Source organism: Acanthopagrus latus, chromosome 20 (assembly GCF_904848185.1).
Source record: "Acanthopagrus latus isolate v.2019 chromosome 20, fAcaLat1.1, whole genome shotgun sequence".
In the NCBI taxonomy this organism is placed as follows: Eukaryota; Metazoa; Chordata; class Actinopteri; order Spariformes; family Sparidae; genus Acanthopagrus; species Acanthopagrus latus.
In genome coordinates, this window is record NC_051058.1 from 12,572,920 (window position 1) to 12,599,597 (window position 26,678).

The 26,678-nt window shown below is 42.6% G+C and overlaps 1 protein-coding gene across 16 annotated transcripts in view; it reads left to right on the top strand.

Moving 5' to 3' along the window:
- Nucleotides 1-26,678, top strand: part of LOC119009836 (protocadherin-15-like) — a 201,995-nt gene that overhangs the window by 51,137 nt on the left and 124,180 nt on the right. For 12 of the 16 annotated variants that reach the window (XM_037081501.1, XM_037081502.1, XM_037081517.1 and 9 more), the window contains 8 exons: nt 4,258-4,407; nt 5,722-5,736; nt 6,390-6,455; nt 14,732-14,892; nt 15,507-15,662; nt 20,035-20,154; nt 21,401-21,511; nt 24,518-24,688. In XM_037081501.1, the coding sequence (XP_036937396.1) occupies nt 4,258-4,407; nt 5,722-5,736; nt 6,390-6,455; nt 14,732-14,892; nt 15,507-15,662; nt 20,035-20,154; nt 21,401-21,511; nt 24,518-24,688 (950 nt within the window). Of the gene's footprint in view, nt 1-4,257; nt 4,408-5,721; nt 5,737-6,389; nt 6,456-14,731; nt 14,893-15,506; nt 15,663-20,034; nt 20,155-21,400; nt 21,512-22,997; nt 23,273-24,517; nt 24,689-26,678 lie in introns of those variants that run through there. The other 4 variants (XM_037081506.1, XM_037081513.1, XM_037081507.1 and 1 more) reach the window with 3 other exon arrangements.

The window sequence follows — 26,678 nt, forward strand, 5'->3', positions numbered from 1 at the left end:
TGACAGTCGTGCTCACCAGTCACGTTCACCATCGTAGCCTACACGAGGCGTGATTGGCTCAAGAGAGGCGATGTCGTCCTGATGAGGAAACTGATTAACTATGCAAGAATCATAATATGGTGAAACTACTGTACATTATGACAATTTTAGCTTTATTGATTGTACATTGGCAACATTATGTTTAGGTACTCGACTCAGTAAAATAAATGGTAATTTTGATGTGTAAATGTTACATTGCATCTTTAAATCAAAAGACTTTCTTGCAGTGAAGAGAACGCATTCAATTAGCATCGTTTAGCTTAGCATAAGAGCTGGAAACGGCTAGCCTGGCTCTGTTTAAAGCCTGTCCAAAACAATGTATCTTATTTGTTTGATTTGCACAAAAACTATAGCATAAAAACAACAACAAACAAAACAGCCATTAAAGAGCCTTGATGAATGTTGAAACGTTCCTTTTTTAAATGTGCATTATGAAATAAAAAAAACTCTGTTTGTTTTCATGACTGAATAAACAACCTGACCTAAAATGACAACACAGTTTCAGACCGTTTTAACTTTGTTTATACATGGCGGACTGTGCCACCTTTCAAGTTTCAAACAGTGTTCGGGTAAAAAAAACCTTTTCTTCCTCTGAGAACAGCTTGTTTATTCAATTATGGAGAAAAACGTATATTTCTGAGTTTCCATTACCTCATTAATAGTTTCTGCTCCATGTTGTGACAACAGCTATTGAACAACAACAGCACTGAGGCCAAAATCTACACCTCAGTTGTAGAGGCAGCATTTCTCAATGAAGTAACTAGACATTCTAGATGTCCAGTGGATCCTGGATCATGACAGACACGCATGAACACACACACACACACACACACACACACACACACACACACACACACACACACACACACACACACACACACACATTCAACCTTGTACTGGTGCCCCACTGAGTCACAGACTCAGCATGTATATTTCATGGTAACTCTAGCATGTGTGAGACTGCAGACGGTTGCTCAATGGTGTAAAGTGTGTGAAGTGTTGTTGTCTTGAAGATACGGTTCCTAAGCAGCACGCATAGGCGTGTGTGTCGCGGAGACAGTTGCTTAGCTTCGTATCTGTACGTACTGATCAACAATAGTTGTTTTACAGCCTGTTCAGACTCTTTGGTGATGGCTGTGGTCTTCAGCTGCAGACAGTCTTCTGTTCTGTAGCCGTCTGTGTACTTAATGAGGATGTTTTTTTTTTGTTTTTTTTTCCCAGCCACCCTTGGCAACCCGTACCTGCTTATTCTGCCTGCCAAATTTAGATGGAGAGCATCTGAATGGTAAATAAAGCAGATATTGATTGAAACACTCACAGGTTTAAATAAAGAGGCGTCGGGGTGGATGATGAATCGGAAGCGGGGGCAAGCTTTTCATCCACCCACCGCCTGTGATATTGTCTGGACGGAGAGGCCTATTCCAAAGTTCTGAAGTTCTTTTCCTTTATGCGGTCCGCACCTTGAGCGCTCTCCCCTCATTCCCCTCACACAGCTCCCCACGGGGCTTTTCATCACCTTGACAGAAACCTGGCATTCGACGGATTTATTCACTCGCTCATGCAAAGTCATTTCAGTGATTATTATTTTTTTTTCTACTTCTCCAGAAACTCTGCAGGAGCGAGCGAGCACAAGTGTGTGCTTACAGGAAGACGAGTACATATATATATATATATATATGGGGGAGAAATGCGCAAGTAAACTTTTTGAGGACGACCACAAGTAGACACTTGAAAAGGACGAGTACCTGCATTCCTGCAAACACTTACTGCTGCTGTAGGGGCTCTTTCATTGGGTATCTTGTGCAAACACACACGTGAACAAAGAGTAGAGAAAGTGCATGTCTATGCAATCGACTCTTCATCCTCAATATCCTCTTCATCACAGCGAGATTATGAACCTTGCGTTCATGCAGAGAGAATCTAATCGAACACACGACTGCTAACAATATGTGGCGACTTAATTCGTTTCATCTTCATTGTTCTGCGCCATGGCAGTGTTTTGTTTTAATCAAGATCCATGCCAAGAAATTTCATCAAACAGATAGAAGTTGGACTTTTTAAATTAGCTCTCTGTCCCGGGTGTTCCGGCTTTTTAAAGAGATTTAGCTTGTTTTAATTTAGCTTGTCATGTTCATCTGTCGCTTTTAAGCTACAATTGGGACTGTTTACAGTTTCATCCCATTTAATCTGTATCATTTGAGGCAGGGAACAGACTGGCAGGTAGGCAGAGGGAGGCCCGAGATGGGGGGAGGAAAAAAGAAAGACAAAAAAGAGATGCCCTGTAGAGAACAAATGGCTGGTTAGTAATAGATGAGGGGCATCAGCTTACACTAAAAGATAAAAAGGCAGTCGAGCAAGGGATACACATCTGTCATCTGCTGTTCACGCACACACACACACACACACATGCATGCACAGAAGCCAGCTGGTAGAGTGTGATGTAACTAGTGACTATTGTTCCATGGCCCCTGCATCTCTTTCTGGATCGCAAACCTGAGATGCACCCTTACAAAAGCTTCAGAAGGCTGATCAGCCTGGAGACTGAGCATAGGAAGAGGAAACATTTGAGGACAGTTGGCCACAACACAGTTGCTTATCAATTAGGTTCATATACGGTTGATTTGCATTAGCTGGGATGTTTTTTTTTAAAAAAAATGATGCTTACAGGATGTTTTCAACATAACCAGGAAACATACGTTCATGTTCAACTTCCTTTTATTGAATGTATCAGCAGAATGTTCGGTATCATCAGTTTCCTTCAGTATCCAACACTGGCAAACAGGCTTTTAGCATTAACAATAAGCACTTTTACAGTGATGTTTGTACAAGTTAAACCCTTTTTGCTTGAGGGAGTGTTCATTTGTCAGGGTTTTGTAAATAAACCTTTAACTGTCATGCAGTAGTTGGCCTTCTGGGTAAAATTTAGTATTTAGTGTTGTTCTTACCAAGAGCTGGATAGGGCGGATCAACTCCACTCTCATGAGTGTTACCTTTGCTAGAGAGGTTATGTTTCTTCACTGTCGGTCGGTCGGTCGGTCGGTCGGTCGGTTAGTTGGTTGGTTGGTTGGTTGGTTGGTTGGTTGGTTGGTTGGTTGGTTGGTTTCCATGAAACTTGGAGTGAGGACGGGCCGAGGCCCAGAACAGCCCACATTAACCTTGGGTGCAGACTCAGATAAAGGGACAGATCCAGCATATTTCCCCCCACTTTCTTTAACATTGAGGGCGTATATGGGTGATTTCATTACTCTCTCTGAGAATAATGCATAGATCTTGATGAGGAAAAACCTTGCACATTTATGTAGCTGGTATCTGAGTTTATATAAAAGGATAATGCCAGGCCTTGGTCGAGGTATGCTGTTGTGCTGTTTTAGTTGCATATGAAGCTTAGCTTAGTGTAAAGACTGGTAGTAGGAGGAAACAGCTCTACCCAGCAGCACCTCCAAATCCAACTATGTATCTGTAAAATGTTATGTGCACAAGCTAGCATGTGGCTCGGTTTGATGGTCAGTTTTAAAGATCCAGTGTGTCGCACTTAGTGGCGGTGTCACCGATTGCAACCAACATAATACCACTCCTCTCATTCTTCCCTACGGTGGCCACTAAAACAACCAACGAACATCTCGAGCCAGTGATTGTCCATCCTGGGATACTGTCAAAACGTGGCAGTGCAACATGGCAGCCTCGCTCACTATGTAGACATAATCAGTTCATTCTAAGGGAAACTGAAACAAAACGACTCTCATTTTCAGATGATTATACACTACACAAAACATGATTATGTATATTATATCCCTTATGCCAATAGCCCCTTCTAAATCCAACGTTCTGAATCTTTAAATCAGCAGGCCTGTGAGCAAGGAAAACACTCTTTTGCCTCCGTCTCAGCATGACAAATTGGAAAACTAATCATTTTCAGCATCACGATAAACTAATTCAGAGCCCTAGGACAGTTTAATCTATACATGGGAACATTCAATACCGTCTCTCATAGCACAAAACAAGACACAATACCAATGAATCCTGTGACAATCTATGATGTCTCGCAGCTGTAATGCTTAATCACGGAGGGGAAGAGAGAGGGCAAAGAGAGTGACAGACAGGGAGGGAGAGAGAGCGAGAGAAAGTCCGATCATTGTTCCATGAAGTTTATTTTCTAGGTGAGCAGATATCTGTCTTCCAGCCTCCCTCCCTGTGGGTTTTTTTTTTTTTCCTCCCCAGCCGTCTTCGAGAGCTGTGCAGTAATGTTGCTCTATCCGGTGAATGTGGGTGTTTTTGTGTTTCCCTGCGCTGCCAAAGACGGAAAGGAGGAAAGCGAGGAGGAGAATCCTACCAGAAGCTTTTATTATCGTTCGCAAGACCTTCGACGAGGTAGCCTCATTTTACAGTGCTGAGATGCATGGCGATGTTAGCAAACAGGACAGGTAAAGATACAGTGTATAAAAGGTAAAATACAGGATCACATGCTAGAATAGAAGAATGAACTACATTCAAGATAGCCTACCCACCTTACGGTAAGATAGTAGTGGTGGGTTCTTACGGTTTAGGGCTGCCATACGGTGAATCCTTAAACTGCAACCCGGTCACTAGAATAAATATGATTGTACATTTCTCCAAACCACAGATCTGCTGAAACTTTGTTCTATTAGGTTCCAACTTAACCCATAATGCTTTTTCTTGAGGATTGTTGATGTTTAGACACAAAAAAACACTTGGGTATGGTTGAGGGGGAAATCATATTTTTGTGTACTTCGCAATCACAGTTGGTCTTAAGCTCATTTACATTTTGTGAACGAGTCCCACTGGGTTCCCTCTGGACCCCAAATTTGATACTAAGTAACAGTATCAACTGCTAAATGACCTCAGGCCACCTATTGCTCTTGACTTATCTGATTTTTATTGGTCGAACGTATATTTTTGCAAAAACAGAAGTTCAACGCCACGATTCACTCGCAGCGATTTGTTAATAAGAAGCTATAAAATCATGTCAATCAAATCAAAAAAATGTTCTCTCGCTGAGTGGTGGTCAGCGGTGGGGATTTCAGTGCATTGCAGCTCCATGATCCAAAACAGATTAGAATACAAATTTTCACATTCTAATTCATCCAGCCACATTTCAGTAATTAATTTCAGCCTCTGCACAGAAAAACGTAAAAGCTGTTCTCTCAAATTTGCATAAAGTGTTTTAATGAAATGCTTGGAGTGAAGATTGTTGTCCAGCCAGATGCCGAGGTGTTTGTGTCAAGGCACTGGCTCCGTCTATGCTTAATACAATTCACTGAATGAATGTATTAAGAGATTTCGCCCGAGTAGCCACGGTGAACAGCATCCGCTGAGCTTTGCCTGACTTCGGCGCCAACTTTTGCCTGTGTGGTTGGAGTGCGTCCTTGCACGCGGTCGTTGAATGTCAGCGCTGTTTCTCTCTACAGTGAGTGAGGGCGGCGGCTTTTTTTTTTGGTTTTCGGAACTTCAAACCCTTCTCACAGCACGTCACGTTTGACCGTGCGCTCTCCTCTTCTTTTTTTTGTCATGTTCTCGCCTTGCTTGTCTCTGACGACTCATTCTTGTCTTTCATGTGTTCCTCTTCTCTTTTTTTTCCCCTTCTTCCTCTCGGCTCCGAACTTCCCTCTCTTCTCCTGTCCTTCCTCCTCCTTCCTGGTGGGATGTGGCTGTCTCGAACTACAGACTGGCAATACGAGGGTAAGAACTATGTCCTTTTCTTTACCTCTGTTAACTGTGTGCTCAGGCATGCTGCTAGTTTATTAACCTCAGCTAACCCTGCAGAGATGGTTGGGGGGGGTGTTAACGTCTGTCGTTGCTGCTGCTGGGTACAAAAATGGGCACTAGCCTCTCCTCACTGTCATGTCTCGCCTCCCTTACCTCACCCCCTCCCCCTTTTTTCTTTTTTTTTTACTACATTTCATTCCAATTATGATTCCTCTGCCTGCCTCCTCAGTGTGGAGAGACCAATAGGGTTAATAAGCTCTCGATTCGCTCCACCAATCTAACCCTTAACTTACGGCTGTGTAGTTATCGCTGTTGTCCTCGCAGCGTCTCTAAGCCGTGTTGTTTACGTTTATACATTACTTTCTTTTTTTTTTACTTGACTTACTTTTTCTGACCCCCCTTTTACCTCAGCCCTTCCCTCATCCAATTACGCCATTATTACTTTCTGCACTGTGCCGTTGCCTCCCATACAACCACTTTAAAATCCTTCTGAATACTAACATTAATCAAGTGAAATCATCCGCACGCTTCACAGGTTTTTCTACAGCGCACATAAAGCAGTGAAACCCCAGCCGAGACCAATCTTAACTCTAAGTTTTTCTCTTTTTTTTCTCACTCTCTCCCAGAATGTAAACTGTCTCGATCGGGTCCTCCTGCCACCATCGTTGCCATAGATGAAGAAAGCCCCAACGGTAAAGTATTCCTATTTTTGTGTGTGTGTTTACTTCTCTGTAACCCTCAGCGTGACCTCCTTAGAAGTTTTTTTTTTTTTTTTTTAAGATAGTCATCACCCTTTACCGGTTGTTAAACAAACACTGTCGGGTGATCTTGACCTTTTTCAGCAGACGCTGATTGGCGTGGCATGTAACCTGCACTCATTAATATTCATGAGCTCAGCGCAAGTCGTGTCATAGCTGGAGTCTGATCCCTCTCCCGCAAGATGAGACACGAGGTCATTTGCTTTGTGCTAAATCACGGTGTGCGAGCATAAACAACCACAAACAACAAGATCTGAGCGTCTTTGTATCTTTCTTTGTGCGCATGTCACAGAAACGTGGCATTTTGGATAAGGTGCACTTAAAGGAAGAGTTTGAGAGGTTGGGAAATGTGTTTATTTATTCTCTTGTGGAGGGTCGCATAAGAAAGTATCATTCGTGTATGAATGTGATGCTGCAGCCAGGAGGTTAACTTGGCTTGGCTTGGCATAAAGAATGGAAACAGGGAGAGAGCTTTTAACGTCTTCCTGAAGTCAGGAACCCTGCACCCAACCAAGAAAGAGTCCTGTATACAATTCTCTAAGGCCCAATCCCAACACACCCTTTGCAGCGCTACGACCACACATTTTGCTCGTACATATCTAGAGGTAGGGTGTCCCGATTCATGTTTGGATTGAGGGCTAGGGAGAAAATGTTAACAAGTATTTCTCTGAGGCACACTTCGAACTAAGGATTACGGCAACCGTCTGCCGTGTCAGTGTACCAGGGTCCTTGTCTTTGTGACGAGCATAGAAAAACCCTCAACCAGTTTGCTGATTTCTCAGTAGCTAACAAGCTTGCTTGCTAATATTACATTGTTATCACGGATTTTTGCATGATAGTCACACATTTTCACGTATTCCAATGTCGCAGTTGACCCTTTGATGGCATGTGATGTTACTGAACTTGGTATCACTCCTCTCACATCAGTGCAGACAGGGGCTGTTAATATTAGCCCATAAAGCACTGCTGACATTAACAGCAGGTGATGTAACAGTGCTCTTTTTTTGTCTTTTTTTTGTCTTTCTTTGAGAATCCATGCTTTTCTATCTCCATCGGGTAAATGGCAAATGGCATTGTGGTAATTATCCACAGTGGAAGACACGATGTTGGAAATGTCCAGTAACAATGTAACTGATGACCCTGAACGTCTGTTCTGAAGGGCAAGGCGTTCACTCAAAAACGAGGGGTAGGGGTAAAACTTGGATCAGGTTTGGGCCCAAGAATCTCAAATTCAAAGTCATTTTTTTGCACAGATTATACAAACAAGATAAAAACGTGTTAATTATTTACCTTTACAGGTGCTGAAAGGCAGATTTCATGTGTTTGGACAAAGCCAAGCTAGCTGTGTGTCTGTTTCTAGGCTTTATGCTAGGCTACACTAACAGCTGCTGGCTGTCTCTTCATATTAAACAGGCATAAAGAGTGGAATAGATCTTCTCATGAAACTCTCAGCGAGACAGCAAATTAGCACATGTCCCAAAATGTCTAATTACTCCTCTAATATGAATCAGCTCCAATGACTACTTTTTCTCTGATGGGAGTGAGGGGAGTTGTATTTGGTTTCAAAACAATCTTATGTTTGGGAGTTTTTAGCCAGTTTTACCCAGAGATTTTTTTTAGTACGTGTAATCAATCATTTTTGGTTTCCCAGACACTGACGTTATGTGTCAAGTGGTTGTGTTGCAAATGGGTGCCAAAGTTGAACAAAAAATGACAGGTGCTGGACATTTATCAGTAATAAACTCCTGATTTGGCTTCTGCCACCTTGACAAACAGAAATAAGGCTGCCCGAGCTCTCAGACACCTTTTTTATCTGAGCACCAAAGGAAACTGTCTTTTTGTTTCCGGAGTTGGCTCACACTGTTAGCTCAAAGACATTCTTAGCTAATTAGTGGTTCCTGGTTTGATGGCTGCACCATTTAGACTGTTGAGGGTATAAACAAACACAGTCCCAGAGTCTCCTTTAGAAGTGTGTTAAAGTGCAGGTGTGTGTGTGTATGCATGTTTATATGAGGCTCAGAGGAGGCTTTTTCGTGGAGGTATCACAATTTAATTGATGAGTTTAATCCCTACTTTGGTCACAAGTAAATTAAAGCTTATGTTGGCCTCGATGAAGGCCATTAAATCTTGCAGGGGAAGGTGAACTGTACACAGACGAGCTGGTCTGTGTGGTTAAATCACCGTCTTATCTCCAGCGTTTTAGATTACTGACCTGTCACAGTGTTTGCCATGTCTGCTTTTTTAACAAAGTTTTAAATTGTGAGTCCTCAGCACTGTAAGCCTAACTGACGTAACCAGAGATTAGCATAGCAACACCCGACAGAGAGGAGAGCCGTGCCTTCCATCCACCCTGCTGGCATGTCTGAATCTGTTGATGGCTTAATGCATCCTATTAAGCTATCCGTCCTCCTATTTGTCCTGTTTTTTTTTTTTTTTTTCAATTTCTGCTGCGTTCTTATAGCACATTCTTCATTCAGAAGAGTGTTTACTGGATGCACACAATGGCCTGGGACCGGTAATTACATGGAGGACTTGAGTTTCCAATCATCCACCCAACCGTGTTGACTGTGCATGAGAAATTGTCTGCGTTTCTCAATGTTTCAGTGCAAAGGTTAACAGGCAGCGCACACACACAGGCCCTGAACTTTCTGTTCAGCCCTGAGTCGTGTCTGCAGGTTTCACTTTCAGGCTGCTGTTACTGTATGCGCTCACCAAAGGTTTAGGCAGTAGCCTGAGAGGCACAACCCAGGGCAATATACTGGCTGGCAAATCACTGGCGCTAAATGCTGTGAGTGCGCTCAATCCGAGGTCACTCAGATGACCATATCAACATTTTTATTGCCTCCTCTCGCTTGATTTCGATGGCCAGACAGTGAGAGGATACTGTTGAGAGGGACTCAAATGAGCAAGTTGAGCTGAAACTGGGAAAGTTGGTTGACAAAAATAAGATTTTACAAAAATAAGGAAACACACACCCAGTGGAAACAATAAATTGCAGAAATAATTAAGATTGTTTTAATTGGTTGACTCCTGTGCATGAAGAAAAAAACAGAAGAGTGGTTTGCAGTTGGATGGTGATGAAACCCACTATGTGTGCATGTTGTTGTCTAGAATCAAGAATCTGTGCATTGCATGGTTTGCCTGTCTTTGTGCAGATTTGTTCATTGTACGCCGACCATAAGTACAAGTGTGTGTGTGTTCGCACGCTAATCTCCCTAACAGGGCTGTCGAAGAATAATTTAGCATCAGAATGCTTTGTATGCATAATGCCACGTATTGCTCTGTGGCTGTGAGAGTGTGTTACAGATTTAATAGAGAATCTCGCTTTAGGGTGATTATCTTGGGTTCACGTTGGCAAAGGGGGAGAGAGAGAGAGACTCGAGGAATGAAAAGAAGGCAGAGTGGTGGGAGAGAGAGAGAGAGAGAGAGAGAGAGAAGAGGAGGGAGAGACAAAGAGTAACGATATACAAGTTAGCAGAATCCCCCCCAGGAAAATGCCAAATAAGGAGATAATATTGAAATTAGGCATGTGATTTTAATAATATTCAGTAAAAGGGTGATTACAATGAGTGGATAGGTGTGGGAGTGGTACACACACACACACAGGCACAGATATTGATGTCTCTGCTCTTCACAATACCATAATGTACCCCCTCATGCATTAAATGTATCATTTTGCAGATAATACATGTTATATCACCATACAAATTGCATGTAATGGTTTGCAGTCACCCTCGCTCACTGCTCTAACATTATTAGGCTTCTGCTGTAAATGATAATCTAGCATGACGCTGAAGACGCTGTAGGAGTCCAGAAGCCAAATAAATATTTATTATCCCACACGGATTGGGGAAAAAAGTGTCCCGGCTATTAGTTCTAGCAACAAAATATACTTGCTGAAGTTGTTTTGTTTTTTTTTCCGTCTCAAGTCTATATTAGGGTTAAAGTAATCATGGAAATACAAAAAAAACAATCACATAATGTCTTCAGATTTGTAATGACGCAATCATCAATCTGGTCATGAAGATTAAATCAGAGCTGCCAAAAGCGCCAATGATAAGATAAGGTACAAATTCTTTCCCTCTTTTCTGGTAAACACACCTGAGGCTTCTTGTTCGCCTTCTTCCCCCCCCCCCACCTTTTAACTACAATTTTCAGATGAAGTGAAAAAACAGGACTGCCGCCGGCCTTTTTCTAAAATATTAATTCCCAGCATACACTGTACTATATTCTAATTTAATTTACCGGATGTGCCTGGCTTGGTATTTTTCTGTCATTTGATCGAAGATGAGCCTCAGCGTTGCTTTAGCCGGTGGAAACCCTTCACCCACGCTGGACGGGGTTATCAGTAAGCCTCTATCCCACATGTTGTGCGAACACAAAACATTAATTAACCTCCCACCAGACTGGATGAAATGGAAAGACCGAATCTATAATTTGGTGGGCTGTAAGAAGCCTCGCACCTAGATTATTTTTTTCTGTGACTCTGTGTATGAGCTCTCTTCTTTTCATCCCTCCTGAGAAACTGGTGACAAGACAACACAGGAGGCGGTGGATGTAGTGGCACTTGTTTTTGTCAGATGGCTGATATGAATTACAGATTCCTGGTCGCTCGGGGCCGGCGTGAAATTATGTTTTGAACAAAACACTGACTCATTATCCCCAATGTCCGTCTAACATGGGTGCAAAGCTTCTGGGTCTGAAACCTGCATTCTCCCTCCAAAGGCCAGGAGGGGGCGACCCCACTGGTTGCAAAAAAAAAAAAAAGCACATTTAATCTAGGCTTATGAGAAAATGACCGTACTTCTCATTGATTTATTACTTTAACACTGCTTAAAGGGATATTCCGGTGAAAGTTTTTACCATGGTTTAACACACCATGACACTGAGTAAGACCCCCCCCAAGAGATCAAGTTTGCACACCACTAGCTTACTAAGTTTTAGATAGATGACCGTTTCTTGTTGGAGGCATATACTGCAATGTATTGTCATTGTGCGGTCATTTCTGAAGTTGCTAAAACTACGTAAGCTAGTGGTCTGCAAACTTGATCTCTCGAGGGGGGATCTTACTTGGTGACATGGTGTGTTAGACCATGGATTAAATTTAGACTGGAATATCCCTTTAAATTAAGAAAAATTAGATTATTCTACTTGAAAACATTACATATACAGTACATTTGACCAATACGGTATGTTACGGTTAGGGGATTAAGTTCAGGGCAAGGGTTTGTAATTCCCTTTCCCCAAGAGGATTGGGGAATCCAAAATAAGGGTAATGTCTGTACGGTAAAAATTAAACTAACAATAAATCTGCTAAATTATCGTATCATATCTTGTTTGGTTTAATCCAGACGAAAACATAAGTGTAAAAACCTTGGACGAAGCCAGGCTACTTGTTTGTCTGTGTTACAGTTTTTGTAGCCACCAAAGCAAAGCTAACCAATTGCTGTTGCTAACTTCAACATTTACCCAACTCCCACATAAATAGTAGGGATCTTCTCTGAATAAGCGTACTACCATCACGCTAAACCAAAACAGGGCTCAAATGCAAATGCACAAAGACAAAATTCAAGCAACAAAACAGGAAATCCACAAGTGGCTGATCGAGCGTTCGACCCTCACCTCCATGGAGCCCTGTGATGCACTGTCGATGTGAAAAGGTATTGATCATAATCGCTTCATTTGCAGCTCATCTTTCCCTTCAGTGAATTAATTCCCGTGGTTAAATTATCTCAGGTCTTCCCCCCCCTCCTCCGCCCACGAGAGCTAACGTAACAGGCAGATGCGATGAGTACTTTTTCAGCCCGTGGCTCGTGTTACCTGGCTGACACCCGGGCACATTCAGTTAAGCTAATGTCCTGTAAAAATTCTATTAATGCGCCGCCACAATGCTCATTTTCTCTTGATATTCCCTTTTGCTCTTCCCTTCATATCAGCCTCTCAGTCAACCCAGTCTTCCTCACCTCACTCTCCCCTGCTGTCTTCCTCATTTTCATTTCGTGCCCTCCAATTGCTCTTCGCGCGTCCGTTTCTTGGACACATCTTTCTCCTCCGCCGTCCATGTTGCTGCGAGCCCCCGCCCCCGCCCTTCTGCCTGTATGCTTTAACACATAGGTCAATCTAATCAGGCGTGGCTCACCGCTGTACTCAGTCACACCTCCTATGAGGTGAGGTCACCGCATAAAAGAGCCCATTTGTATTATATGGTCCACGGAATTAAATTGGAAACAGTCACACAAGGTGTAGGCCCTATCCCCCTTTTTCTTCTTTGCCTGTAGTTTGACAAAAAAATTAAAAATAAAAATTTTACAAGACGGAAGCAGAAAACCAGAAGAGAGGAAGCCAGAAGATGGAAAAGGGATGAAACTCCCTTAACGAATTCCATTTTCTCTCCCGTTTCTCACAGAGAGAAAACCAGTTTCATTAAACTTCCACCGTTTATTTAACATCAGCGAATCACAGCGAGGCGTTTGACACGGTTTCCATGGTAGCGCAGGAGGCCATGACCCAATTTTATGTCTTGCAGATCAAATACTAGATCAGTCGGCGCCAAGCGTTGTTTTATGTGTGTGCGCACGTGGAGGGAAAGTGAAGTTTACGAGCAACACGCACGCACACACACACACACACACACACACACACACACACACACAGTCCTCAACTTTTTCAAATATGTTTTTTTTTGTCTTTCTTATCTACCTTTACCGCTCTCTCACTCACTTACTCTCTCACACACATGCGCACACACGCACACACATACACACACACAGTGGTTTGTTGTGTCATTGGTGACAGTCTAGAGGACAAGCGGCCTCAGTGCCAGTTTGTTGATTTGTTCGTCAGTACTGATCTATGTGTGATATCATCTGTTAAAGGGCAGATGCCAAGTTAAATTCTTCAGCAATCTCTTTCTCCAACTCACAAACCAACGGCGGGTGCATGCAAACACGCAGGAGTTCGTGTCTCAGGCTGAAAACCTGCAACGTGTAATAACAATGTGCCACAAGGAAGGGTTTTTTTTTTTTTTGTTCTGCCTCATGATGGTTGTTTTTGATTAATAATGCAGCAAGTAGGGGCTGGTAATGGCTCTCGAAAGTATTTGGAGCAGAGTCAAGCTATTTAAAGTTTTTCTGCTTCTCAGGTGCTTTTTTTTTTTCGCCCCGTTCTCACAGATTAAAATGACCCCTGACAGGGTACGCTGGTGTATTTACATCCGAAAGAGCTTGCATTAGTTTATGAAACTGATTAAACACGCACATTAGCATGTGAACTCTATCAAGTATAAATACAATTATTGCACAATGAGTGATTTCCAGTGATTTCCATGTTAAAGAGGCAGCCAATTCAGGTGCAGGAGGTGCATTGGCCAACCCCTACACTTTGTTGTTTGGCAGCAGCGTGTTGTCTTTATCACCGGTGTCAGTCACCAGTGACGTCAGAATGTTCCTATGAAGCTCTCAATCTGAACTTTTCTCTTAAAACTTCAGAAACCTCCTCAGAAAACCGTACCTTCCTCCACTCTACCTCCTTCCTGTCCATGTGTTGATTGAGATGTTACATGCGACCTCTTGAAAATATACAGCTGACAGCTTCTATTTAAATGGTGTCTCATCTCGCTGTTTATATTTCTCAGCCTCTCCCCTTTTCTGTTCCTTTTCAAAATTGCTTCTTCGCCCACGGTTGATTGTGTTAAATGGAAGATGTCTTCCGTCCGTGCTGACTGTCTTATTAAAATGTTTACTTTTATTTCTTTTGAGGGTTTTTCTTGTGAAATATCATGCAGATGGAAGCGTTGGACTCATTAAAGTGTTTGCCGTGTCCCAGCATGTTTTTCTCCAAAGTGTTGATTTTTTTTTTTAGCCTGTGTTTTATCCAGCTGGTGTTCCAGGTATTGCTACATCGAAGTCAAACAGAATAGGCTCCAAATCTTATCTGCCATAATTAATTTAATTTTGCAGAGTTCCACATGCTTTTTAGTCTCTCTGCCTTCTCCGCCTGTGTGCGTCTCCCATCTGATTGACCTTGGCGTCAACCTAACCATAATTCCCCGATATATGATTTATTGAGGACACAACAAAAGCAAAGAGTCCTCTTCTGTTTCCATTTCTTTCACTGATAAAGTCCAATAACAATTTCTCTGCAGAAGTTACCTGAATCATACTCCATTTCCAGGAGCTCTCCCTTCATGATTGTTTGTGTTGTATTCTCAGGAACGTTACTGGTGGAGAACATGCAGATAAATGGCGTGGCCGAGGGTCCGGATCGTACCATCTCTCTGTCCCTAAGGGATAACTACGACCACTGGGTGATCCTCGACCCCTCAAAACAAGCTCTTTACCTTAACAGCACCGGACGGGTTCTGGATAGAGATGTAAGGCAACAAAACTTTTATTTTAGTCTATTATCACAAACAGTTTATGTGTGTGTGTGTATATATATATATATATATATATATATATATATATATATATATATATATATATATATATATATATATATATATATATATATATATATATATACAAGCTAGAATGATGAGTGCATGATAACATGACACTGCTACTGTTTTTTTGTTTTTGTTTTTTGTTTTTTTTCAAAATTAAAAGCACATTGGGTTTAGTGTTCCAGAAGATGGAGATAATACCTCCTGGTTTCTTCGGTCCTACTTTTTTTTCTCTCTTTTTTTCACATGAAAAAAGATAAAGTGGCTCTCTCTCTCTCTCTCCAGCATTTGCTTTTCGAGAGGGAAAAAGTTTTAGCTTCATCTCGACTGGAAAGCAACCAGGCTCCTGCTGCGTTTGTCTATAAATTAATCCAGCAGAAGTTCCTGAGAGTCTGAGTTGGCACAAAAAGTGCAACATAAAGAGGCGGGCGGTCGTCTGTGCTAGTTTTTATTTTTGTTTTATTCTCATTTTCATATTATTTATCATTACTGAGCGCTTTCTTTTAACCATATATATTTTCCTTTTTCTTTTCCCATGCCAGCCCCCCTCGTACATTCAGTCCATCGTGGTGCAGGTCCAGTGCACCAATGAGCTGGTAGGAACTGTGATTTTACACGAAGTCCGCATCGTTGTTCGAGACCGCAACGACAACGCGCCAAGCTTCCAGCAGCCGAGATACTACGTCGCCGTCAGTGAGGTAAACACACACATCCACAGTGACACGCAACACAGCCTCTGTCTCTCACAGAGATCAAGTGAAGTAAAAAAGAAAAAAAATGTCATTAAACTCAACGTGGTGGAAATACTTTACAGCCTTTCACCTAAATCAGGAGTCATTTATTGCACTTATCCTGCAGTGCTGCTGTCTTTAACGGTGGCAGGTACAGCACTCATGGTGTCTGAGAGTACAGTCCACTACCAACCCAACTGCCGGAGGAAAGGTTAGCACTGTGGGTTTTCTGCACCAGGGATGTGTTAAAACGTCACGTCTTTATGCCATACCTGTTTTTGAGTTTCAAATGTTGTTATTTTATTTTGTGACATTGATGTACTCATGGTCTGATTAGGTTTAGGCACTTGGTTAGGGTTAGGGAAATATCATGTTTTGACCTACACGTCTCTAACACAGTTGGAAATACTCCCAATGTTTCATCAAAAGTATTTGGTTTAGTTGCCACTAGTGAACTCCTCTGCTTCTCGGGTGGTCCCTCCTCCCAAGCCCGGAAGTTGTTCCTCCAACTTCGGTGTGTTCGTGTGCATCATGTTGGAATGTGGGAGCAACACTGACGCAAAAAGAAGTTGTTTCACATTTTATTGCTTAAGGTGTTTAAAGAAACTGTTGGCTGCGGTTTCCAGTATTTGTGTGGCAATGACTTCACAATTTCATGACTTTGGTAAAAGTATCTTACTATCAACCCCAATGTTTACCCCGCCATGTTTAGTGTCCTATGACGTGAGCTCAGCTCATCTAACAACGCGTTTAGCTCAGTTGGTAAAGCAGGCGTCTTAGGTGCCGAGGCTCTGCAGCGGACCTGGGTTTGACTCCAGGCCTGGGTCCCTTTCCTGCATGTCACTCCCCCTATTTCCTTTCACCTTCTCAAATTGCACTATCAATAAAGCCATAAAAAAAACAACAGACATTTTGTCAAAAATATCCGGTGGTGTCAAAAAGCCCTCTGAGCAGCGTGAGCAGCGTGAGCAGCGTGAGCAGCGTGAGCAGCGTGAGCAGCGTGAGCAGCGTGAGCAGCGTGAGCAGCGTGAGCAGCGTGAGCAGCGCTCTCTGGCTCCTTAGCTGTCTCACCTCGCTGCAGAACAACCCATCAACCTTTCGACCTCCCAGCTCGATAGTAGATAGTCGGACCATATACATATTAATACGATGACAAATTCGTTCGTGTAGGTCTTTCGCAGAAATGTTGTATGCCTCTATTATATTCTGGCAGTGTGGGGCCAGTTCAGGACGAGTACAATATCAGATCAGTTGTACTGTACTGAGCTGCTCCCCACACCACTCTGGGGGAGGGGGGGGGTCAGGTGTGAGGCTAACAATGCAACGACCTGCACTCAGAAATGTCCCCTTTGCTTAGCTGCACACTGCATACGAATAGCATCGTACATGGCTTTTTTTTTTTTTTTTTTTTTTTTTTTAGCTGTCAGACAGAAGTTGAAGGGCAGCACTGAAAGCGGAAAGAGTCTTTTTTTTATTTTTTATTTTTTTGTGCAGCCAAGGAAAAGGAATCCAGATCTGTTTTCCCGAGGCTTCCAGAATAGTCTTTTAAGATGCCAATCCCAGCAGCTCGCGTGTCCTTCGTAGTTCTGGGGGAGCAGAATTTAACTAGGAGAGGTTCAAACTTAAACTGGACAAGGATACATGTAGCCTGCTGCCAGCACAGACCTAGGCGTACCCAGTAGAATATCTCATTATACAGTCTTCCACGGCCTGTCCAACTCAATCTGTCTTCTCAACCTCTCTCCTCCTCTCTCTTGGCCTCTCTCCTCTCTGTTTTTGCAGCTTCCCCCCCCCCCCCAAACTCCCATGCCCCCTTCACCACTCCCAGCTTTCATTATGCCACCATTTCTCAACCTCTCCACCTTTCCGCTGCCACACTCTATATATTTCTGGTTGTCTTTCCTCCTCGTCCTCCTCCTCCTCCGCCACCTCTTACAGGTCTCCAGCTTCTCATTACTCCTTCTAAAATAATTCTCCTCTATTCACCTCGACGACCACCACAGTGTAGGAGATGCATCGTTAAAAAAAAAACTATAAATTGATTACTGTTCCAGGCCAAGGAAAATGTGCCGGTAGTAAAAAAAAAAAAGGGGGGGGGGTGGATACATTTATTCTAAGGTGGGCAATAATTAAGATTTCAGTGCCGGTCTGCTCATTAGAGAGACAGCCATTGTCTAATTCACTCCTGTTGCCCCCCAGAACTCCATCCTAATGCTTTAAATTTAATATTTAGCGAGTGACTGAGGTGTTCATCCCACTTCATTTACATCAAACCTGCTTTTAGTTGTCCATTACCAGCAATTATTGAGCGCGAGCAATTGCGGCGGGCAAATTAAGTGAGGCTGTATGGTTATTTATGAGCAGGTCTAGGACACATTTTACGTGTTCACAGTGATAGTCTCTGGGGACAAGGTGATCCTTGTGGCTGATTTCATGAGTTGGCGCAGGTGCCCAGAGTCTGGAGTTGTTTTCATTAGAGCCGTATCGAGAAGTGGCAAACTGACAGCATGAGATGTTCTGAAGACCATTGTTGTATCAGTGGGAGGCAGAGATAACCCTGTTGAGGGAAATGATGTAACAAATCACAGGAGCAGCAGCTAAATTAAACTTAATCTCGAATGTTTCTTCCATGCCGTTGGGAGATTAGACTTCTGTTTTGACACATAATCACTGAAAATACACCACGGCAATTTGTGGCTGGCAACGTTTTTTTTTTTTTTTTTTTCTGTCATGTACTTGCGAGTGTTGAAGTGTCAGGTTAGACTTTCTCCCAGTGAAATTCAGACTTAATATCACCATGAATATCATGCTTCTCTTGCGTCCCTTGCTGCAGGTGTGCAGTGAATATTAAACTGCAAGTTAAAGCCCACATTAAAGTCAAAACCACTCATTTATTTAGTAGGTTTGTACTATACATATGTAGGTTATCTATTTGTCTTTTTTAAGTTGGTGATTTCCAACTAGTTTATCTCAAAAAAGGGAAAAAATACACTGTAAAAATCATTTATGGTTATAAATACATACATTGATACGCTGATGGTGGTGGCTGCCATGCAAGGTGCCAACCAAGGCACATCAGGAGCAGTTTGGGGTTCAGCATCTTTCCCAAGGACACTTCAACATGCAGACCAGGGAAATCGAACCAACAACCTTCTGATAACAAGGAGTTGGCTTTAACTCTGAGCCACAGCCACCGCTAGCATGGCATTTGCTTTCACCCGTCCCTTGTGTGTTGCCTGTGTTCACAAATTGTTCATAGTGGTTTTCATGTTTTCCTTTCCTGCTTTTGTTGGTGCCTGTTTTTCTCACCTACCATTTCATTATTCGCACGTTTGGATTTTTTTTTCTTATTTTGGACATCACCTCATTTAAAGATTACGCGGGACGGATCCAAAACTCTAACAGCAGATGGATCACAAGTGTTTTATACCAGCTGGTGACTGACTGAAATTCTTACTAATAGATAATAATTATGCATTTCATAGCTAAACTGGTACATCATGCTCAAAGTAAAAATATATCAAGGAGTTCACTAACACATTGTGACATATTGGATTGACAGAATTGACTAATAAGATAATTAGATGACTTATTTTCAAATCATGTAAATGGAAGGTGTCATACTACCAACAGCACCTTCAAGGTCTTTGCTGTCTCTTTTGTGACACTAAGGCATCATTTTATGATGATGAGGCATTTGCATCCAATCTGTATCTGCTTTTATTAGCTCTTATTCTTCTTCACTGAAATCAAAATGCCAAAATAAAGATACACACACTTGTTTTTGTTCAGAGAGTGACAAGCACTCCTAACATACCCGACATGATTTCCTGTCACCCGACGGCCCACTTTCATCTAAAAATTTCTATTTGATGGGGCAATGAGGTGTAACAAACTTTCGCAGTGGTGACAGAGGGAAAGACCGGGGCATCGACTACAGACAGAAAGTTTGACAAACCACGCCGCCTGCGTTTCTTTTTATTTCCAGAGCAAATTAAAGCACACAAACAGCTGCAAGCTGATCTTCCTTTTCAAACCCCATTCGAGCACAATAAACATAAAACTGCAAATCACTTCTCTGTTTGTTTTGAAGAGACAGTGGGGGATGAAAATTTCTTAAGGCCAGACGCATAGTGTTTTTTAATGTGTCCCTCCCTCATCTCTGCCAAGTACTGACAGTAGATGTTTGCATGACATTGTCAGCGAGACAAGACACAACAATACAACACAGGAGCTGTCTGATGTCAGCGCTACAAAGTGTGAAAGTGTTGTGGTGTCAAAGCGTGCAAACTTGTTGACAAAGTGACTCAAATTGTCTGTCACTGTGTTCTGTCTCCAGCTGACGCCAGTAGGAACCACCATCTTCTCTGGTTTCTGGGGGAACAACGGGGCAACAGACATCGACGACGGTCCCAACGGACAGATAGAGTACACCATTCAGTACAACCCAAAAGACCCGGTATGTTATCTGTCTGTTATGGCATTTTATGTTCCATAGTTGTAAAGATGTAACTTCAACTCGGAGGGCCGCGGGTCTTTACTGACAACGGTTTCCACGGCTCCTTAGGAAGCCAACGATGAGCCGCGAAGGGAAGTTGCTTGTTGGCGTGTTTGAAGTTTGCTCCTACACTTAGGAGGATAAGTTTCAGAGGTGTCACGCAAAGCTTCTTCTGACCTCCTCACAACTTCTAAGCGACTGGCCCTGAGCAGTTTAATGTCCCCACCTGAAACACGAAGAACGGAGGAAGCTGTGCGTTCTTCGCATTCAAGTCGGCGATGAGTCATGTGTGGACAGTGTCCCTGTTTTGATCTCAAAATATTTTATTTTTAGGCTTTTTCGATTCAAAAACATTGACGGATGTCTCGCAGCCAGTTTTGACCTCTCTAACATCTATTCAGGTAAGATCAGGGTTCTTTCCAGAGACGAGGAGACCTGATCTCAGCCGGGTGACCCACAAGGCCACGCTCCTGGAAACTGAGGTGTGGAAGAACGTGCTTCAGAAAGCTGAGGCCGTGAGCGGAGAAAAGCTGAACTTCTTAAATTACGCAAGGGCATTAATGGAAAACACTTAACCGAAAGGTGGACGCTCATCACCCTCCTCACTGCAACAAAGAGAGATCTCAACAAGGCACACCGCAGAGAGACAAACCTTGAGGCTGCTGAGGTCACTGAGGGCCTTTTTTTGCTTTAAGTAGACATCCAGCCCGTCTCAGAAGAGCTGAGAGCTGGTTGTTATCGAGCGTGTGCGGAAACCAAACAAGATCAACTCCATCATGAGCTGCAGCAAACGCTCCGTAGGGACGCAGACTCGAGGAACCAGGCAGAGACTGAAAAACCTAAAGGACTTTGAGATCGAAGAAGGCTTTTTGTAAAGAGTTTAGCCAACAGCTCCACACAGAGGAGAAACCGACAGCGGAGTCAGAGGAGAGCATACCGCAGGCCGTTTAAATCTGGGAGGCATTTCTACAAAGATTGGAAGAGGCCAATTGCTGGTTCACTCCTTAATATCCTTTTTGCTTTCCCGTTCCTATATTGCCAATCTCACAGCGATTCACCAGTCTTTTCGCATCTCAACTCGACATAAAATGAATTTATTCTTGGCAGCCTGAGTGAGGAATACTACAGAACTGTGAAAGTGTGACTGCTTACTCCGCAACTGACTTGATATGTTTGTGTTTGCTATGTATCTGTGTATATGTTGCAGACAACAAACAGAACCTTTGACATCCCTCTGACACTGTTCGGCGCTGTAGTTCTCCGGGAAAGACTCAACTACGAGGAGATAACGCGGTACCTGGTCATCATACAAGCAAACGTGAGCGGCTTCCCTTCTCTTATATCTGTGTTTGTCTGCTTGCACGTCTCTGTGGAGCTTTCAGCAGCCAAGTATATATTTTTCACACATTATAAAATATAGATGTGATCGGAAAAGGTATGTTTTTCATCTGAGACCCGTCATGAGGGATGTCTGGAGAAACTCTCTCCTGATTGAGTGGGAGTGTAGTCTGGAGCCGAGAGTATTGTTGTGCTTATGAATTTTTCTTTATTATCAGGATAACACCGCTGTTACACAGCCTTCGGACCAGTTCTGCTCTGAGTCAGCCTTAAGAGAGCTTTAAGTGCATCCTTAATTACCACTAATGTCTTTGTTAATGTAAATGTTTCCCTCCTTTTTTTTTTTTTTTCCCCGCACAGCACTCTGGTCTATTCATAAAGGTGGTTTATGTTAAAGTTTATTTCGCTCAACACAAAAACGGGCTTGTTGGAAGCGGCGGCGGACGTTTTTTGAAGGATCTAAACTAAGGCATGACAGGAAATTGTTTAAGTTGCACAATTAAGGTTTTTGTTATGACAGGAAAAGCTTTCTTAGTTCTCATCCACGTATTCTGGCAAAAAATTAATTTGTCTCGAGGCCCATTTACCCTGAAAGCATTGCTAAAAGTCTACACTACGCTGAAAGATTAATGGGTTTTTGACTGCTTGAAAGCTCGACATATTTGCCATTCATGTGTATACAATATTAAGAGTGTTTTGAGGGTGAATTTGCCGAATATGAATTCTTAGCAAAGACATGGATGTGCAGCCAAGGGAGAAAAAAAAAAACCCTTGACAGCCCTTTGGGAGGCGCACAACACGTCATACATAACAACTGAACGGGTCGACTGTCTGCGCGTCTCCAAGACGAAGTATATCACCCTTGCAAAAAACACCCCGACCGTTGCTGCGACACATGTGACATGGCAGTTTGGTTATGAGAGAAGTTAACACAGCTATCATGCCAACGGGCCACTCGTAATTAGCGCTGTAGACTTCTGATTATAAACTGCTCGAAAATGATACAGAATTATGCCCAAACGTGCACAAATTTACCCTCTGCAGGTTTTTGACCAGGCGTTGCTGTTAATCATTAGCAGAAGTTATGGATATTATTAGCCAGCATCGACCGTGTGAACAACAAAATAATAGTCACTTATCTGTAATAAGTTAAGACAGACTTTATAAAATTTTGTAAAACTAAATGCAAAAAAAACTTTCAAGCCTACAGGTCCACCAGAGGATGCGAGGGTCATGCTGAAGTCAAGCGTCCTCTCTCAGTAAGACGGTCGAGCCCTCAGCTACCCAAAGAAAGTTAATTAACAGGCAGTCAGTTGTTACCAGAAGCTGTGTGCCACTTGAAATAGCAACATTGTTATTGTTGTCATTTATTTTACTGTCTGTGAAATAGTTTTTTTGAATCGTAGGCTCATCTGTTCTGCCAAGGTACCACATGCATTCTGCTTTAAAAGGTAAAAACCTTCATGGGTGCCCCAGAGGCCAAACCTGCTGTGGGCCCTGCATGGGTCAACCGACAGGGGGCCCGAATGGGATTAGTGTGGGTTTGCTCCTGCCCACAGTAAAGCCACGCCATACACACGGGCACTGGCTGCTGTTACTGATTCATGCACATCTTCTCTGACCATCGTGGTTATGAAAGACACCCTACAAAACGCAGGGCTGCTGCGATGAAGCGTGCGAGGCACCGTGTTCTGAGGAGATTCTTTCTTTCCGGCAGAGTCCTTCGCTTCTTTACCGTAAGGTGACTGACACTAAGGAGAGCGTAATGTAACGTAGTGAGAGAGAAACACTCAGTTTAGATGTGATTAAGCAGGAGTTAGCTGAGTTAAACATAAAGTAATTAAGGTTTTATGCTTCGTATCTTGTTTAAACAATTTTAGAGTTTAAGTTCAAGAAAGGGTTTAATTGCCAGATACTTCTTCTTCTAAACAAAGTGTTTATCTCCTACTGTACTGCCTAATGTGCAGAGACAGCCACTGTATATAATTTGTTGTAAATTGCAGTCCAGCCATTTTGCTCAGAGTTGACGGAGCAGCCATTATCTGTATGGTTTTTCTTCCTAAAGGGTGGTGATTGCATTGATTAGTCCGAGTCCAGTTTTCCCGTAGATCCTCTGAGTGTTTTTTTTTTTTTACAAAATAACAACAATAAAAAAAACAGGTTTGTGTGTCTCTCAATCATCTTGAGGTAAAAACTGAAAACACAGCAGTTATGTTGACCATTCAGATGAATAGGCCTGTAAAGTGTTTCCTGTGAATTTGCTGAGCAGCTACACCTTTTGTATGTAATTGGACGGCAGATAATTCAGCAAAAAGCGGATCAACAAACGGACAGTGGCAGTGGAGTACACCAAAGAGTGATTGCACCCTCATGCCTAAGCAGAAATAAAAGTTTTTAAATCGCTTTTCTTTCAACAGAAGACCAGTAGTCTGTGTTTCCTGTCAAGTATTGTATGGATATTTTTCAATGGCCTTGCTGGCCACATATAAACCAGGGATATGCTATTCTAAGACGTAGAACTGTTTTTAAAACATATCTGCCATTGAAAGCAAGAAAAAAGGTGTCATACTTTTGTTTTTTCTATATATATTAATGGATATTGATGTAATTTGATGTATTCATCGTGAAATGTGTTGTGTACTTTACATCAGGTGTAGTCCTGAAAATGATCAGCTGATCGCCCTGCCGTCAGCTAATGGGCATCCATTAGAAATAAACAAATAAACGTGCCAGTTACAAATGCATTAGAAGTCAGTTTATCGGCTGTTGATGAGGTATAAATAGAGATGAACACGGTTGTTCAAACAGAGGGCGGCCTTTGAAGGCACTGAGAGATCCCTGCAGTTCTGCTGATTTGATTTCCCAATAATGCTCTGTGCGACTGTATCGTGCTCACTTTCTGTTCGAGACGGGAAGCTACAGATATCTTAATACAAAAGCCGAATACCATCCAATAATAAAACAAAGGCTGCTTCTCTCTCTCCAGGACCGAGCCCCCTATCCCAGTGAGCGCCGTACGGCCACCACCACTCTGACTGTGGACGTTCTGGATGGTGATGACTTGGGCCCCATGTTTCTGCCCTGTACGCTTGTGGGAAACACCCGCGACTGCAGTCCCATCACGTATCGGGCTAATGTGCTGGAGCTGACAGAGCCGGTAAGTGTGTGTCTATTATTATTTTTCTAACTGTGTGACTCAGTTTGTTGCTGCATTACTTCTTGCCGTCAGTAAACAGTGATGGGATGTGTGTGCTTGAATTTTTTCTTGTTATATTCTAGTATATTTAGTGCACTTTGGGGTTATGTGAGCTCCAAATAGCTATGATTTAGAGTAACAAGGGGCAAAAAACTCATCATAATTCTTTATCTCCTTGTTAACACTGACTTCACTGAATCATAAAAAGCTGTGTTTTGTACTAAGTATGCTATCTCAAACTAAATTTTGTGAATAAGAGGGGACGGGTCTTGTTGGAGTTTGATGCACTACTGAAACACACGGATACTTTATTGGTGAGTTGGCAAAACTTATCTTGAAATGGTTGGCATCAATAGGAACATGAGAGTGTAAGCTTTTCTAGCGATGTATGGCAGGTGTTCGCCTGTTTGCTTCACAGTGTTAGGAAAGTTTTATGGCCTGTTTTAACAGGATTTAACTGTTTGTTATTCCATGACCTTGACGAACCGACGCTGCTCCTGCGTACCCACTGACTTTTGTACTATTTCGCATTATTCTCCAAATCATTTTCCAGCCCCTCAAAACCCTTTTGTAATTATATTCCTTCAGCAGGCAACAAATCATTCAACTTGATTCTAGCAATTTAAATAATGACAAGACTACGTACTTCAAACAAGATTTGTTGTTTTTTTTCTCTGAGCTTTCAAACACATTCGGTGTCTATCACATTTGACATTAACATAACAAACGTTAATTTATTTAACTTGACATTTAAACTAGCTGTTAAGTAACTAAAACAAAGGGTAAAGTCATTATTGTGTCAAAAAGTTGACGCTCCTGTTTACTTATATGTGAACTATGGTGAGATTTGATAAGCAATTAACGTCGTTTGAGAGAAAGAACGCTGACATTTTAACAACAGGAAGGTGAGTTGCACAACGGTGCCCATCGAGTTGGAAACCGAAAGAACGGATTGATATTATTGCGGTTATAATGATAAGGTTGTTATTGTTTAACGGATGATTTCTTGTCCTCTGAGATTATATCATATGTGAATGTCTTCCTGAGAACGATCTGTGATGTTTGAGAAAATTGTAGGTCACGGAATTATGTTGTTCCACTCTGCAATTAGGACGAAAGCCAGTGTATTTAATGAACCTAAGGGACTGTTCTAAACAAGAAAAAAGAAAAAGTTATTTCTGACAGATTGTACCGCAGGTTCCTGTGGAGTGTTATTTGAAAGTGAGCCTGCAACGGCGAGGTATGTATTTATGCTTACACAGCTGTATACATCATTTTGCATTTGTGTCTCGGGCATTTAGCTGATGCTGTTACACAGAGCGACTTACAATACCACTTTGTAAATGAGACAAAGTTGCTGCAGGCAAAAATCCTCGACTCTGACAAGTCAGCAGAGCGCTCATCCCTTACCGCACGCACATGCGCGTGCACGTATACACGCACGCGCACCCTTGATGGTGACAAGCTAGCGGTGCATTCATGCCTTAACACCTCCCGCGTCCACCTACGCACACATACCCCTTAACAGTGTCAAGCCAGTCGAGCAGTCATGCCGAACTGGACATTGTCTACTTCATCTCTTTGTTTATTCTGAGATCTTTGTCACGCGCACAGACACACACACGTGCACACACACATGCTCACTTAACTCCTGAGTCTTTTTCTCCCTTCAAACCCCGTTTTCTTATCGCTCCTCACTCTCACAGACACTCTCACCGACACGGTAGGAGAGACAAACAACAGCGAAAAACACGAGTAAATCAACTTTACACCTTGTGGTTTTGAGAAGGAGCAAGTGTAGGCAAGACAAGGACGGGGCTTACGATGGTGGGGGGGGCGAAACAGGGAGGAAAGCAAAGGCAGAAACACAGCAAAGTTGCTCGAGGAAAGTGCTACAAGGGGGTTTTTGAAAAATCTCGAAAAACGTCAATTTTGCTCCCAATACACAACT